The sequence below is a fragment of the Hypanus sabinus genome, chromosome 9, assembly GCF_030144855.1.
Source record: "Hypanus sabinus isolate sHypSab1 chromosome 9, sHypSab1.hap1, whole genome shotgun sequence".
Classification (NCBI taxonomy): Eukaryota; Metazoa; Chordata; class Chondrichthyes; order Myliobatiformes; family Dasyatidae; genus Hypanus; species Hypanus sabinus.
Window position 1 is genome coordinate 104,706,134 of NC_082714.1, and position 16,428 is coordinate 104,722,561.

Consider the following 16,428-nt stretch of genomic DNA (forward strand, 5'->3'; position numbering starts at 1 on the left):
TTTTACAAGGAAATTAGAAGACAGTCGAAGAGGAAAAATTCTCTAAACCAATTACAAAATGAGTTCCAGAAGTATATACATTATCAAGATAGAATCTCGAAATAGCTGTGTTTTGAATTGACTTACACTGCATAACTACTGCACCTGTCCAAGTGGAATAAAACTTAAAAAGAACTAAAAATGAATCCACTTTGCTATCTTTCTCAACAATAAAGTATCTTCTAAGAGGAGGAAAATATCTTACAGATTAAAATAGATGCATTAATGTTGGAAAAACAATTTCTCCATGTAGACACTGAGTATTAACAACACTGCAGTGTCATGCTATTAAAAATATTCAAATATGGCTTCAAATGTATACCACTAAATGTGGGTGAAGATATAATACATACAAAATAGATAAATTTATAACAAGATTGGCCAATTACTATTCAGCAAGAAGCATAGGTCTTCAAAAAAGTAAAGCCATGAACAAAGTTGACTTTGTTATGTGCCACTCTTCCATAGTTATGTTCATGCCCTCATGGGCCTTAAAAATGGATTATGCAAGACTCAGAACTTTAAAAAATTTCAATTTTGTTTTATAGTATTCTTTTAATTTAACTAGGCCTTTTGGCAGACTGTTTTATGTACTTTGTCTGCAATGAGAGGTCATGTACGATGCTAATTTATGTCTGCTGAGGAGTCAGCCAGGTAGGTCAATCATAAAGGACAAGCTTCGATACATTGGAGAATCAACATGGAAACAGATTATTTTAGATGTTATCTTCTGTAAAGAGGTGCAATTAATTAATGAAGAGGAAGAACTGTGGCAACACAGTTAGAGCTGCTAGCTACACCTCCAGTGAACTAGATTCAATCCTGATATTGATATTTTCTGTGTGGAGCTTGCTTGGCTTTTCCTCCAGGGATTTAAGTTTCCTCCTTCACTACAAGCTTCCCTTCATGTAGGTGTTTTATAGAAGCTGCTTGGGGGTTGGGGGTGAAACTATGAAGTTCAAATCATCCATGATCTTATTTAAAGGTGGAACATGCCCAAAAGGGCAGAAGACTACTTTTGCTTATACTTCATATGGCTCAACCAATGGCATTTCATTATATTTCCCACTGCATGATGTTATTTACCTTTTTCTCATCTGCTCTTCTTTTGACCAACCTGAATTTAAGTGTGGGGGGGGGGGGGGGGGGGGGGGGTGATTTCTAATGCTACCTAAGCTGGATAGGGCTCTCAGCTCAAAGGCAAAGTGACATTTCTCAATAAGGTGAAAATGTAAACATTAAAATACTAAAATGTTGTCATAGTCCACTTTACTACTCCCATCAGCAATAAGATCTAATAGGTTTACCAGCATAGAATACTCATTGCAGAAATGCACATTAGCATACTACAAGACTTATGATTAAACCCCAGAATGACTAAAAACCTCAAAATATTACTGCACAGGAAGGTGTATGGAGGATATGATCCATGAAAATATATTTGGCATTGGCCTTTCTCAATCTTACAATGTATCACCATGACAACAAATGTAAAAGGGCAAATACACGTGAAATAACTGGCAGTTAGGTACCCCAAGCAATTACATCAGTAATAAATACAAAGTAGGTTATTCTCAATGCTAAAGCATAAAAAAATTTAAATTAAAAGAGCAAAATATTTGGTCTTTTAAACAGTCCAAGATCAATTTTCCACACTGCTGCACAATGACTAATTGAGATACAAAATTAACCTAAGAGAAGAAAGCATTAAAAAGCATCTTCACCACCTCACAACTACTCAATACCTTCCACTGATCAATCAAGATACAAAATAAAAATGAGACTAAACAACAAATGCAAACATCCCTTTGGAAACCAAAATGTTAATCTTCCAATACTAGAAGATTTTTTGCTGTCATACATTCCAACAAAATTGCCCACACCACAAAGCATTTCATCCTCAACGGTTTTTAAAAACCATCAAGGCACACTTTTGTTGATATTGCATTCACAAATTATCAACATGGAGGATGAATGAAGACAAATTTGCAGAGTAGTATACAGTTTTGATCCTACTTAAGTAGTGAAAACAGATGAAGAGTTGGCCTTACATGGGAAAAGTTGGAGATGCTGCCTTATTCTCAATGGAGTATTAAAAAATTACAAGATTCCAGAACCAGAAGGCATAGTTTCATAATAAATGATCAGCCATTTAAGACAGAGATGTAAGAGGAATTCTCTCAGAAGATTGCAAACCTTTGGATTTCTTTTACTCTCAACAGCTATGTGGGATGAGTCACTGAATATCTTCAAAGCTGAGAGAGGCAAATATTACAATATAATGAGAACTAAATGTAGGAAGGAAAGTAAAGGACAAGATCAAATCAGCCATGATCTTACTGAATGGCAGAGCAGGCTTGTCTACTCCTATTTCTTATAAATACCAGCAGTAAATATGATTTGTTGTTCTCCCCTACTGGGTATATTCAGATTTTCTTTTCAACAGCACAAAGTAAAACCTGTAGTTGCCTTGACAGCTACTTAATGCAAAAAAAATCAAATTGTCAAATTACACAGATCAATTTTGAAAATATGAAAGGAGGAGATTTAACTCCAGTGGTTCAACCAAGCTGCTGGAAAGACAGGTTCTTGCACACATTCTACACACACAGCTCCAGGGTCAGGATTAAACCCAAGCTTCTGGAGCTGTACCGTAGTAGCTCTACTAGAGGATAAACTGAGCAAGCTGGGGCTTTTCACTTTGGTGAAAAGCATGAAAGGTGACTTGATAGAGGTATACAATAAGAGGCATAGATAGAGTTGACAGTCAGAGACTTTGGGTACGAGAGGACATATCTTTAAGGTGTTTGTAGGAAAGTTTGGAGGGTGTGGTATGTCAAAGGTGTGGTAGAAAGTGAAACATACTTCCAGGGGTAGTGTAGAGGCAGATACATTAGGGTCACTTAAGAGACTCTTAGATAGGCATGGATAAAAGAAAACTAGAGGGCTATGTGGAAGCAGAAAGGTTAGATTGAGCTTGGAATAGGTTACACGATTGCACAACATGGCCCAATGGGCCAACACCGTTCTATGTTCAATGAAGTTCTAATGTCCCCTTCATATTTCTGATTTTTAAATAATACTCAAACAAAATTTGAAGTACAGCTGGTTAACTGCTTACAACACTACACACTGCCTCCCCAAAAAAAAAGGTTCACAGAACACAACCAGAAAATATCACAATGCATTCTGAAACGTAGCATTAAAATAAGGCCATTTTTCAGCTACAAGGTACATAACTTCAAAGGTCCGTCAAGAATAATACCGCTGAGAAACTAACAATAGAACAGGTGAATACATCTTCAGTATATTAGGAGGAAACACAAAACAACTATTACAGAAATTTAAAGTCACAAACCCATTATTGCACCAATATAACCATTAATAATCATTCTACAACAATAAGAATTTCTAATTTCAGAAGAGATTCCCCATTTCAGGTCCAAAGTTCCTACCAAATCTTTACACTAATACTTTTGTTTGTTTGTACCTTATTTCAACTAGGAACCAAGGTTAGGGCAATATGGGAAATCCAACATCTAATCCAAACTCAAAAATGCAAGGAATTTCACTTTGTCAAAACCATAAAATTCAAACGGATCATTGCAATTTACTTTAAATATATTTTCACATTTATGCCCAATTCCTTGAAAGTTTCACAACACTTACCGGCGTAAATTCAAAGTTTTTCTCATTTGCTAAGTTTAGAATGTACTCCAATCGAAATTGGTTCTCAGGATTGGCTAAAGAGACTGGTGGAACCAATGTATTCATTGCACCCACTATTGTCTGCAAAAATAAGAACAAATTTGGTCAAGCAAATTATCCCATTTCCTCCTTCATCACTCCCCACCACCCACCTTTGCATTGTGTTTCCTAAAGCATATCACATCCCAAGCTGCTCTCACACTTCATGAACGGCATTCCACAATAAGCAAAATATTCACAAGCTAGAGCAAATATTTAATTCTGAAAAGGTATCAAAAGCAATTCTCAATGCCACTTCAATTGGCCAATGAAGTGCAACATAATGGTAACCTAATCCTAGTGACTGGGGCTCAATCCTGACCTCCTTCATAAGGAAAAGGTGGAGAGGTTTGTTGCTGCTAATGCTGTACTAATTAGATGTGCAGATCCTTGGGAAGAGCAGTTCTTCAATTAACACTTATATTTAAGAGTTATTGGACTAGAGATCAATCAGACCACAATTAAACCTGAAAATTAAAGTACTCTTCAATAGGGGTATACAAAGGTCGACAAATAGTTCTAAATTGGTTAACACAAGTTAGGAAACTTAGATTTTGAATGGCTTGTGAAGTCCAAAACTCCAGAGTTGTATTTGAAAAAAATTAACAGACTGATCATCTTCAAACCATTACCATGGAGATCAAATCAATGGCTAAGAGCCTGCGACAGAGACTGAAGTGGCTTTGACTTTCTCAATACAGTGGATTCTGGTTAATCATGACACATCAGGACCAGCACATTTTGGCCCAATTAAGCAGCCCAATTGATCCCAATTAGCAAAAGTTTCACGGAAACAGTTAAAAAGCTATAAAAAGACAAACCAAGTAACAAATTACATTTTTAAATGAAATACAGAAATCAGAACATTACTACAATACTACTGCAGTACTTTCTAATAATTAATGGAGGAATTCATCCAGTGTACACTACAACACACACAAAATGCTATAAGAACTCAGCAGGCCAGGCAGCACCTATGGGGGGAAAAAAAAACTTCCAATAGATACTGCCTGGTCTGCTGAGTTCCTCCAGCATTTTGCGTGCGTTGCTTGGATTTTCAACATCTGCAGGTTTTCTCTTGTTTGTGATCAGTCTACACTGCCATGTTCTTTTGAATGACTGCAAATGAACAGTGCCAACACCTACTGCAAATAATGGACCGCCTTTATGCAATGTTTTCAATGACTGCATCCTCCAAATCTTTATTTTTATTAACATTCAAGATGATTGTTGATACCTTCAAATTCTTCATCGTTTCTAAATTGCTGAAGTAGTGAAAATGTTTCACTTTCACTCTTAGATGTTTCTGGAATTTCCAAGCATGAATGCTTGAAACCGCAGTGAGTGAGCAAAACAGTTCTGATTAGTCTTGCTGCTTATTTCTTGCCACTATCACTGACAAAAAAAATCACTTTTTGAACACAAACACACACAACTGACCATTTAAATACTGTCTGCTCGAAGCACAGTGTAGCGGCTAACAGGCACGCCAGTGCATGCAACTAACGCTAGTTAGAAACTGTTCAGCAACAGACTCCCACCCCATCTATTTTGTAAATTATTTTTTTGTTCTTTAAGAGTGGTCCCAAGTAAGCGGCTGCCCCAATTAACCAGAATCTACTGCATTTAGTTGGGGGAAATTTCTTCCCTTCCAGTACTGGACATTTAACAGTTTGACAATTTTGAGACAATGATAGGGTTGATAGAGGTAAGGGCAAGATAAAGTTAGCAGGGTGACATCAGCTCACATGTTTAAAGCAAGGCCAGGTTTTCATGTGTTGCCAAAGGGCGGCAAAGAAATACAACATGGAAGCAGGGAGTATGATGGCAATGAATTGAACCATGAGGGGCATCAGATTTAATATCTGGACAAACAATCCATTTAAACAATTCAAATACAGACATGCACACACATCGCTAGTAAGGGACTGCAGGATAGTGGTATGGTTATTGCAAATTCTACATATAGACAAGTGGGAGAATGGCAGGAAGAGATAATCGCCTACAAGTCAGAATTACATTGTATACTATACATTTTATTCAGCTTTTAACCAGTAATATCAAGTGTAAAGCATGCACAAACAAGGAAGGCAAAGATAAGGGTTTACCTCTATAGCTTCTTTAATATTATTTTTAATATCTTGAATTTTCCGTTTTTTCTCACTAAAAAAATATAGAATTTTAATAAAATTGCATAATATTGCAGTAACAGGTACAATTGACATTTAAATTCTTCTAACTGAAAACCAAAAACATCTAACAGTTTGTACTTTACATTGACATTAAATGTAGTAGAAATCAACATTAAGTTCAAGAAAAGAGTAGCTTCAAACAATCATTTAACACATTAATCCCAATGCTGCATAAAATTGAGTTTAATTCAGTGCCCAAATGGATTGCACAACATAAATATTTAAAATTAAACTGCTGGGAGAAGCGATGAGGGCATGTGGGACACTGTTAAAGCAGACAACTCTCTCCTGGGATGAAAACACAAGTTCAAGCTAACCATCTGCTGGAACTGACACACTGGCTACTAATTTCAGATTAAGCCTCTTATATTAATTGAATATTACATGAAAGTCCACATAGCAATTAACTTTGAGTGCAACACTTGCTTTCATAGAAGATGCACATGAATTTTCTCCACAAAAACCACGAGAAGCTACAAGGATTTCTCACTTCATGAAACAATAAATGCAAACCACACTGGTCCAGGTTCTAACAAAATAACAAATCAACAAAATATAATAAGTAGCAAGTTGAAACTGGAAAGAGGTGATTCGCAACAGATCTAATGTGATATATAACAGGCAAAATTAATGCAAACGTTCCAACGCTTCTGGAAAACATTAAAGAACCAAAGCTCATCTTCCCTTTGCCCTTCTAATCTAATAAACACTGTATTGTTGGTTGCCTCCTGTGTAAGCTACTGGACCACATACAATGCATCGGATAGGTTTTTGCAGCAGCCACGATTGTATTAAGTTTTCAATTTTAAATCTAGTAGCTACAAGTGAGCAACACTTCATCTGCAGCTGTACACACATATACAAATCTCTACCAAATAAAACACAAGGCTCCAATTGGGCAACACAGCTTGCAAGAAATAGACTTCCAATGCCATCTTTTAGAAATGAACTAGTATGAAAACTGCCTCTACAAAAAAACAGAAGAGCTTCAGCAATTATATTTTTTTTTAAAAAAAGCAGTCAATAAAAGTGTGGAAAAAAGTCAAAAAGTATAAGGAAAAAGAACTGCTATATTGGCAGCCATGTTGCAGAAAAGGGGGACTGTGGAAGGAGGAAGAGAGTTGCAGTAACAGAGAAACCAGAACAGAGAAAAAAATATGAATGCAAGCACACATTAAAAGCACCCCACCCCTCTGCCAAGTTTAGCCATGCCGGGAGGAGAAAGAAACTGTACTGGCTTCAGAGAAAGATGAAAAACAATATTGTCACTTACTCGGCATGAAATCCATTGACGTGTAAAATTCGCATCTGTTTGACGATGGTGCTTTTACCAGATTCACCAGCTCCTGCATTTAAAGAAATGCAATTGTGAAAAATAAACATTTTTTTAAACTCGAAACCATGGCGAATGCGCCAGTGGCTCCCCTTCCAACAACTTTTGCAAAAACCTAAACACACGTAAAATACATTTTGATTAATTCCCCACCATTCCTCGATACAAACGCAAAAATAGGCTCTGAAAACAGAGGCCTCTTTTTCCTTCCAACCCAATATAATTTATGTATTTAATACGAATACGTATTCCCTCGTTTCATCATTTTAAATAGATTGAAAAACACAGGTTTTAAAAATATTTATGCCTTGTCAACAAGCTTAACATTTCTGGTCGACTGCAGCCTCTCTCGTACATAGATGTCATGTTCACTGTTAGTTCATCGACCTATTTTATTCATTTATTTAAGACTTAAAAAACACATCGAGCAGCAAGTGGCCTCCATGTTCAGCATGTCATCCACAGCCCTTTCAGCTTGTCGGTTCCCCATTCAACAAAAGCCACTCTTAAATGTCACCAATCACGCAGTTAGTTCATTTGCTACTCGTAGAGGGAGAGTGAAAGGGGGCATGAAGGACTGAGTGTCAGGAACTTAGGAAAAGTCTCTTTCAACCACGACGGCAAGCGAGCCTCCATGTTGTGTTATTTTACCCCAAACACCCCCCCCCCCCGAGGCCCCATAATTGAACCCAGCACCGGCTGAATTAAAACCGGTCGCCAACTCCTGGCTACTCGGCCCACTGGCTATTCCCCTAGTAAATTAGGGAGAGGGAAAGAATAACAAGGATTAATATAATTTAGTTCACACGGTAGGCCTTTGCTTTACGTCTTCCTCCTGAAGCGATCTCTCACCCCCCTCCCATTCACTATCATCACCGATGCGGCTTCTAGATGTTTCCAGGTGCTGGGGCTCGACTCCCTACCCTCCAGCCCCACCGGTCAGATCACATACCTAGCAGCAGCAAGCGATGCGTGGCCCGGTAGATCTGCTTGTCCTTCTGCAGTTGCTTCTCGATCTTCTTGTTGGCTTCGCGTTGCGCCTTCTCCTCGTTCCTCTGGTCCTCGGTCTTGCTGTTCCCCAAGCAGCCCATGGTCATCAGCGAGATGAGCGGCCAGAAGCAACCGCCGGACTCCCGCGGTACAGCCACCCTTCAAGCACCGGCAACACACGCAAGCGAGCGAGCGATCGGGCGGACGAGCGACGCCGGCCCCCTCCCCCTTTCCTAGCGCCAGGCCCCGACCGACCGTCAGCGCCGGGCCTTCACTCCAGCAGCCCCCGAGGGAGGCGTGGGCGGCTGCGTGGATGTGGGAGAGCGAGGAGAGCAGCAAGCGCCGGGCTCTCCACCTCCACCCAGCCAGCCACTCTCCTGTCGCCCAGACACCAGCAGCAAGCGCTGGGCCTGCGAGCCCTGGGTCCGCCCAAATAATAAAATGGAGGGCAAGCGAGAGAAAGGAAAAAGAACGGGGCAAATTAAATGTCAATTAAGTAATAATCCCGTTCGGCCTCCGCTGGGCCCGCCGCTGATTTCTACTCCACTGGCCTGGCCCCGCCCCAGGCGGCTTTCGCCTCGCCGACTGTACGCGGTTCTCGGGTGGGTGGCCTGGCTGCTCTAGTGCCGGTCAGTCGATCAATCGGGCATAGAGCAGGCCCACTCCCCGCAGTTCCCTCAGACACCGACTATCCTCTTCGGCCTCCCTTTCTTTCCAAATTATATATCTTTCTCCTCTTCTGTTCGTTCCTCCTTCTCCCAGGAAATTAAAGCACAAACAATATTGCGAAGGTAACAAATGGAGCCGAGGTAAGGCGGTGGCTTCAGTCTCCCCCTCGTTTCTAATACCTCCTGCTCGCTCCTTTCCTCCGGCTGATATGCTCCCTCAGTGCCACGGTGTAAATTTCCTCTTGCTCGATTTCTCACTTATTCTCCTCCCTTGGGTAGATTAGAGATTTTTTTTTCCTTCTTTTCCCTCCCGTGGGATAAAGTCTGTTTTCCTTCAGGGTAAACCGGATTTCCTTTCGGTTTGAATTCCCTGTGTGCGAAGGTCCAGCGTTTAACTCCCCACCGGTGGCGTTTCTTCTCCCTTTTCTCCCTGGTGAATTGTTTTTCTTCCCTCCCCCCCTCTTCCCCGAATAAATCTTCCCTCTTTGCTATAAACACGAGCTCAGATCTTCTGGATATTAAAAATAAGTGTCTGTCTCTTCTATTTATCCCCACGTATGTAAATCACTGGGTGTTGAATATTTCTATATATAAGATTTTTTATACCGAGCAGCCCTTCCTGCTGCTGGGTATGTGGAGAAGCAGAGAGAGTCATACACATACAAACGGGTGGGGCAAACACCAAGCTCACTCTATGCTCACATGATAACAGCGTCACCACACTATAAACCAAGGCGCCCTCTTCAAACATTGCAACCAAGGCAGCAGCGCACCACTCTATAAACTGAGGGAGATTCAAAACATGGGATAACTTTTTTTTGTTGCGCTACTTTCGCAGTGGTTTTGTATTTCATTCAAAACTATTCATTCTGATTAGCCAGTTTTTTTTTCGCATGCTTCGAAGCTGAAGTTTGCAAGGTTACTCCAAAGACTAGCGTGACCTGACTATCAGAACTTGGAACAGGAGAAAGCAACAAAAGCAAAGGAGCGGGCATACAACAGACCAAAAATTAGTGGGAAGTTAGAAGATTGTGAAACTTTTAAAACCATAAGGGGAGAAAAGATTAAATATAGAGGTAAACTAGCCAATAACATCAAAAATGAAACCAAAAATGTTTTCAGATATACAAAGAGTAAAAGAGAGATGAGAATAGATATTGGACCTCTGGAAAATAATGCTGGAGAGATAGTGTTGGGGGGGGGGGGATAAGGAAAAGGTAGATGAACTGAGTAAGTATTTTGCACAGTCTTCACTGGAAAACACTAGCAGTGTGCCAGAAGAATGAGAGTGTCAGGTGGCAGAAGTGAGTGCAGTTGCTATTACTAAGGAGATGGTGCTTGGGAAACTGTATATAGACAAGTCACTAGACTTGATAGACTACACCCTAGGGCTTTAATAATAATCTTTCAAGAATCAAAGAATTCTGGCATGGTTCTAGGGGACTAGAAATTGCAAATGTCACTCCATTCGTCAAGAAGGGAAGGAAGCAGAAGAAAGGAAATTACAGGCCAGTTAGCATGACCTCAGTGGTTGGGAAGGTGTAAGTAAGAGTGGATTGTTAAGGATATGGTTTTAGGGTGCTTGGAGGCACAGGGACAAAAAAAGGCTGTAGTCAGCATGGTTTCCTTAAGGAAACATCTTGCCTGTCACATCTGTTGGAATTCTTTGAAGAAATAACAAGCAGGATAGACAAAGGAAAATCAGTGAATGTTGTTTACTTGGAATTTCAGAAGGCTTTTGATATAGTGCACACATGAGGCTGCTAAACAAGAAAAGAAGCCATGGTATTCCAGGAAGAATACTTGCATGGATAGAGTGTTGGATGATTAGCAGGAGGCAAACAGTGGGAATAGAGAGATCCTTTTAGGAAAGGCTGCCAGTGACTACTGGTGTCGGTGTTGGGATCATTTCTTTTTAAGTTGTATGTCAGTTTCCCAAGAACCCTCTGTCTAGTTATGATAACTTCACACACTTCATGTCCCCGACACCTGGAACTTCCACCACACTGCTAGTGTCTTCCACAGTGAAGACTGATGCAAAATACTTATTCAGTTCATCTGTCATTTCGTTGACCCAATTACTACCTCTCCAGCATTGTTTTCCATCAGTCTGATATCCACTCTCACCTCTCTTCTACACTTCATATATCTGAAGAAACTTTTGTTACCTTTTTTAATATTATTGGCTAGCTTACATTCATATTCCATCTTTCCCTTTATTACTTTTTAGTTGCCTTCTATTGGTTTTTAAAAGCTTTCCAATCCTCCAAGTTCCCACTAATTTTTGCCACTAATTATGCCTTCTGTTTTGGCTTTGACTTCTCTTGTTAACCACAATAGAAGTCAGAAGTATGATTTTAGGATAATGACTCTCAGCGATCCTCTAGAAGGCATTCACGCAAAACTTCCAATGGGGAGAAAGTATAACTCTGAACTCCTCAGGAAATAGGGCTGGAGCATTATAAAGTGTAAGATCCATTTCACCCTATTCCATTTCTCATGCAAGAAAATTCTAGCCATCTTTAAAATTCAGAGTATCAACCTGGAAAGGTATTCACTCTATGAATGAACGCTATACGAAATGGTTCGACAAACCACAAGTAAAATTAAGAAATGAAATGTTCTATAAAACATTGGTTTCTTTTAGTTCTTTCGTGCTACAGAAATATTTTTCTGAGAGGAATAGTGCAATTTTTAAAAAAGAATTATATTCCCAGCTATTTACATTTTCTAAGTTGTGCATAAGATATCATTCCAAAACCCTCTGGATGACTTTCCATTTGACTTTTCTTTACTTCCAAGCTTTCAAAGGCTATTAGAACACAAGAGCCATCACAGCTCAGTCCAATTTGTCCTCACCCAAAACCACGTATAATTATTAATTTTGGTTTAACCCATCATCAGAAACTCAAAAGGAGGAGTTCTGTTATAGCATCTAGAAACAACTGCTTGGTTGTACACAATGAGATTATCTTCTTGGGGAAATCACACATGTTTAAAAGGTACAACACTATGGGAGGAGATTACCAGGTAGATTGATGAATAGTTGGTTTTGCTCAAAGCCTCTTTGAAGAAGTGCAACATCCCTATTGATAACAGAGAATCTCTACACAATGAAGGCTGAAAGCAAAGAAGGGGCATTTAAGTCTTGAGAACAAGAAACACAGAAGGCCCTGGGTAAAGAGAGAACAGGCTGCGTACAGCATCTCACACACTATACACGAGAGTCCATGGGCCTCCACCTGTTTCATCAGTCAACAAGTCAAAGGTTCCTATGTTGGCTCATTAGAGCATAGAAACCCAGAGTAAATGTAATCCTCAAACCTAAGGGACCACCCAAGAAGAAGAAAAAAGATTCATGATTGTTTAATGTCATTTCCAGTACACAAGTGTAAAGGAAAATGAAATAATTGTGTAAAGAATAGCTTTATTAAATCCTGTATCATCCCAACAAGTTTAGGGGATAAAGGGAACATGGCCATTAAGTGTGAATCTCAAGAATGATAAGTTATTTTATGTCATTTTGCCGATGGTCTCACATAGACAGCAGTTTATCCTTAGCTTTCATTATTTCTAAAATATGGCTGCATTTTTGCATTAGTATCCATCGGACATGATGCAAAAACCTAACACTGATAGTTAAACAACGTACTTTTGATAATCACAGATCAATGAAACCAGCCCTGAAAGGGTACAATTAAACTTTGTCTGAAAACTGCATGTAGAATGCTGTTGAAGTCCTCTTTAGAAATTGTAAGTTCTTTTACTTCTTGTTTCTTTTATTTATCTCTTAATATCTGATTTACCTCTAATCCATTCTCCTTGATTGTTACTATTTTCTCAATCCTTAAGTATTGAGGATGTACTCTGTTTGGTTAAGGATATAGTCTGTTGGTCATGTCTTTGATTAACTCCAAAGAGACCTTTTGCCCTCACTACATTGTTATCAGCTCACAGATTTGGAATGTGCTAGGATGCCAAAAAAATTCTAATGTGTACCCAATGAGTTACTCTTGACCAGTGAGATTTGCTCCCTTTCATTTTGGTTCAGTAAAATGCTTTGCCAATTAATCCACAGAAAACCTCGGGAATTACATGACCACGTGCAAATTATTACTTTCATTTAATTGTTAGTTTTTCAGCTGCATTGCATCAAACAAGTTTGATCAGATTCCAGGCCAATATTGTATTTCAAGGGCACTTAGACTGATCAACCTGCAGTCGTCTGAAGACAATAAAACTATTTGTTTTAAAGATATAATTTGTCAAACAACCATAAACAGTATATCTCAACAATACGCTTTAATATGTATATACTATAAAGAAAATATGTCCTGGGATCTGTATTCCTGTACATTTACATGTGATACAAGGTTTGAGAAAACTTAATCTCTGAGAGATCTGTAGTAGAAATATCACGCTAGATATTTAAAGATATTCAAAATAGAAAAGACAACACATACCCAAAATTAATATTGTCAAATCCTGTAGTGATGGAAACAATGTTTAATATTCACATGAATATTAATACTTTAATGCATCTGAAGAACCAACTGGTTTGGTTAAATAAGATATTTCCTGTTAACTATAAAACACTTCTCCAGAGAAATCTGTGGGGCTTAGAACAGCAATCACAAATTGGAATATCAATTTTCCTTTTGAAACACTTGGCTCAATTATTAGGTAGTAAGCCCAGAGATCTGTATTATATCATCTTGAAAACAATGTTACAGTAGCTAAATATTTACTGAAAAGTAAATTAGAGGTATCATATAACTCAACCAGTAATAAAAAAAACTGGTTTAAACTGTGAAAACAGTTTTTTGATCAAATGTGCAGTTTTCACAAATGTGGCTGGGGGCAAATGGCTTTCAGAAATTTGTATTTCAGACACTCCACGGTACTGTTGCCAGGGAATGTAGTGGAAATAGATGCCTCAATAATGTTTAGGATGTGTTTTTAATGCATACGAACAGGCTTGAAATTGATGGACATAGACAATGTGCAGTTTAAATGAGCATCATGGTTGGCAAAGGCAACATAGGCCAAAAGGCCAGACCCTGACCTGTACTGTTCTGTTTTATATTCTGTGTTGTATTTGTACCCCTGAAGAATGGAATATAACAGGTTGCACTGAAATATAGGAAGACAACAAGAGTTTGCATGGTATTCAATTGTAAATGTCATATGGCAACTAATTTAAAAGGTCTATAGAAACATTTCAGCCACACTTTGTAGTTATATATCATTAATCTGAGTAAAATAAATGGTTTAAACTTTTGTTTCATTTCATCCTTTGGAACTCCAGATCAATTATCAGAGTGACATTACCCACGAATAGAACAAATCTCACGACAGAGGAACACAAGTAATTCATTCATGTAATTGACACATTACATGTGGTAAAACAGATCCTCGCATTATAAACTGAAATAATCAAAGGTGAAATAAAGAATAATAAAGGTGCACATAGTGGAGAGGTTGTGGAGGCAGATGTCGGTAAGTCCTCAGAAAAAGTTAGGAATCAAAAGGTTGAGCTTGGTTCGACTTGTGTTCTGAGCTGCATATATTTCAATGCAGGAAGTATCATAGGAAAGGCAGTCAACAGTGCTGAAGATGAGGCAGCTGGTTTACAACAGAGGCAAACTGTAGTAAGGAGTGGTTATTGATAGAGCAAAATTGCAGTCAACAGGATGAATGCAACATAAGGCAGACTGAAGGTGTCGTATGTAAATGCGTGCAGTATACAGAATAAGGTAGATGAACTTGCAGCACAGTTGCAGATTGGCAGGTATGATGTTGTAGGCATCACTGAATCATGGCTGAAAGATTGTTGAATGTCCAAGGATACATTTTGTATCAAAAGGATAAGCAGGAAGGTAGAGGGGAACGGCTTTGGTCTGTTGGTTAAAAAATGAAATCAAATTATTAGAAAGAGATGACATAGGGTCAGAATGTGTTGAATCATTGTGGATAGAGCTAAGGAACTGCAAGGGTAAAAAAGACCCTGATGGGAATTGTATACAGACCCCCAAACAGTAGTAAGGATCTGGCCTACAAATTACAATGGGAGATAGAAAATGCTTATCAAAAGGGCAATTTTACAACAGTCATGGGGGAACTTCAATATGCAGGTAGATTGGAAAAATCAGGTTGGTGCTGGATTCCAGAAGGGGGAATTTCTAGTGTCCACAAAATGGCTATTTAGAGCACCTTGTGGTTGAGCACACTAAAGGGTCAGCTATTCTGGATTGGGTGTTGTGCAATGAACCAGAATTGAGTAGAAAGTTTAAGGTAAAAGAACCCCTAGGGGCAAGTGATTATATGATCGAATTCACCCTGAAATCCTAAAATTTGAGAAGGAAAAGCTAAAGTCAGATGTATCAGTATTACAGAAGTAAAGGGAATTACAGAGGCATAATAGAAGGATTGGCCAGAATTGATTGGAAAATAATACTGGCAGCGATGACAGCAGAGCAGCAATGGTTGGAATTTCTGGAAGCAATTCGGAGGTCACAGGGTATATACATTCCAAAGAGGAAGATGTATTCTGAAGGAAAGATGACATAACTGTAGCTAACAAGAGCAGTCAAAGCTAACGTAAAAGCTAACGAGAGGTCATAAAATAGAGCAAAAATTACTGAGAAGTTAGAGGATTGTGAAGCTTTAAAAACCAAAAGAACTCAACTCAAAAAAGTCATTAAGGTAAAGATGGAATGTGAAAGAAAGCTAGCCAATAATATTAAAGAGAATACCAAAAGTTTCCTCAGATACATAAAGTATAAAAGGGAGGTAAGAGTGGATATCGGACCACTGGAAAACGATGCTGGAGAGGTAGTAATGGGCAACAACAAAATGGAGTATGAACTAAATAAGTATTTTCCATCAGTCTTCACTGTGGAAGACACTAGTTGCATGGTGAAAGTTCCAGGTGTCAGGAAGCATGAAGTGTGTGAAGTTACGATAACTGGAGAGAAGGTTGTTGGGAAGCTGAAAGGTCTGAAGGTAGGTAAGTCACCTGGACCAGATGGTGTACACCCCAGAGTTCTGAAAAAGGTGGATAAAGAGATTGTAGAGGTATTAGTAATGATCTTTCAAGAATCACTGGATTCTGGAATGGTCCGGAAGACTGGAAAATCGCAAATGTCACTCCACTCTACAATAAGGGAGAGGGACAGAAGAAAATAAACTACAGGCCAGTTAGACAGACATCAATAGTTGGGAAGATGTTGGAGTGGATTATTAAGTATTAGGTCTCAGGGTACTTGGAGGAACATGATAAAATAGGCCATAGTCTGCATGATTTCCTCAAGCAAAAATCTTGCCTGACAAATCTGTTGGAATTCTTTGAAGAAATAACAAGCAGGATAGACAAAGGAGAATTTGTTGATGTTATGTACTTGGAATTTCAGAAGGCTTTTGACAAGGTCCCACACGGGGCTGCTTAACAAGTTACAAG

The 16,428-nt window shown here is 38.9% G+C and overlaps 1 protein-coding gene across 3 annotated transcripts in view; it reads right to left on the bottom strand.

Annotated features, from left to right (window-relative positions):
- The window catches only part of LOC132399693 (guanine nucleotide-binding protein G(s) subunit alpha), a 303,414-nt gene that overhangs the window by 161,215 nt on the left and 125,771 nt on the right, over nt 1-16,428 (bottom strand). Inside the window, exons 1-4 of one of the 3 annotated variants that reach the window (XM_059980354.1) lie at nt 8,264-9,430; nt 7,252-7,324; nt 5,895-5,949; nt 3,709-3,828 (exon numbers count right to left, since the gene is read on the bottom strand). In XM_059980354.1, the coding sequence (XP_059836337.1) occupies nt 3,709-3,828; nt 5,895-5,949; nt 7,252-7,324; nt 8,264-8,408 (393 nt within the window). In that variant the 5' untranslated portion in view covers nt 8,409-9,430. Of the gene's footprint in view, nt 1-3,708; nt 3,829-5,894; nt 5,950-7,251; nt 7,325-7,618; nt 7,642-8,263; nt 9,431-16,428 lie in introns of those variants that run through there. The other 2 variants (XM_059980355.1, XM_059980353.1) reach the window with 2 other exon arrangements.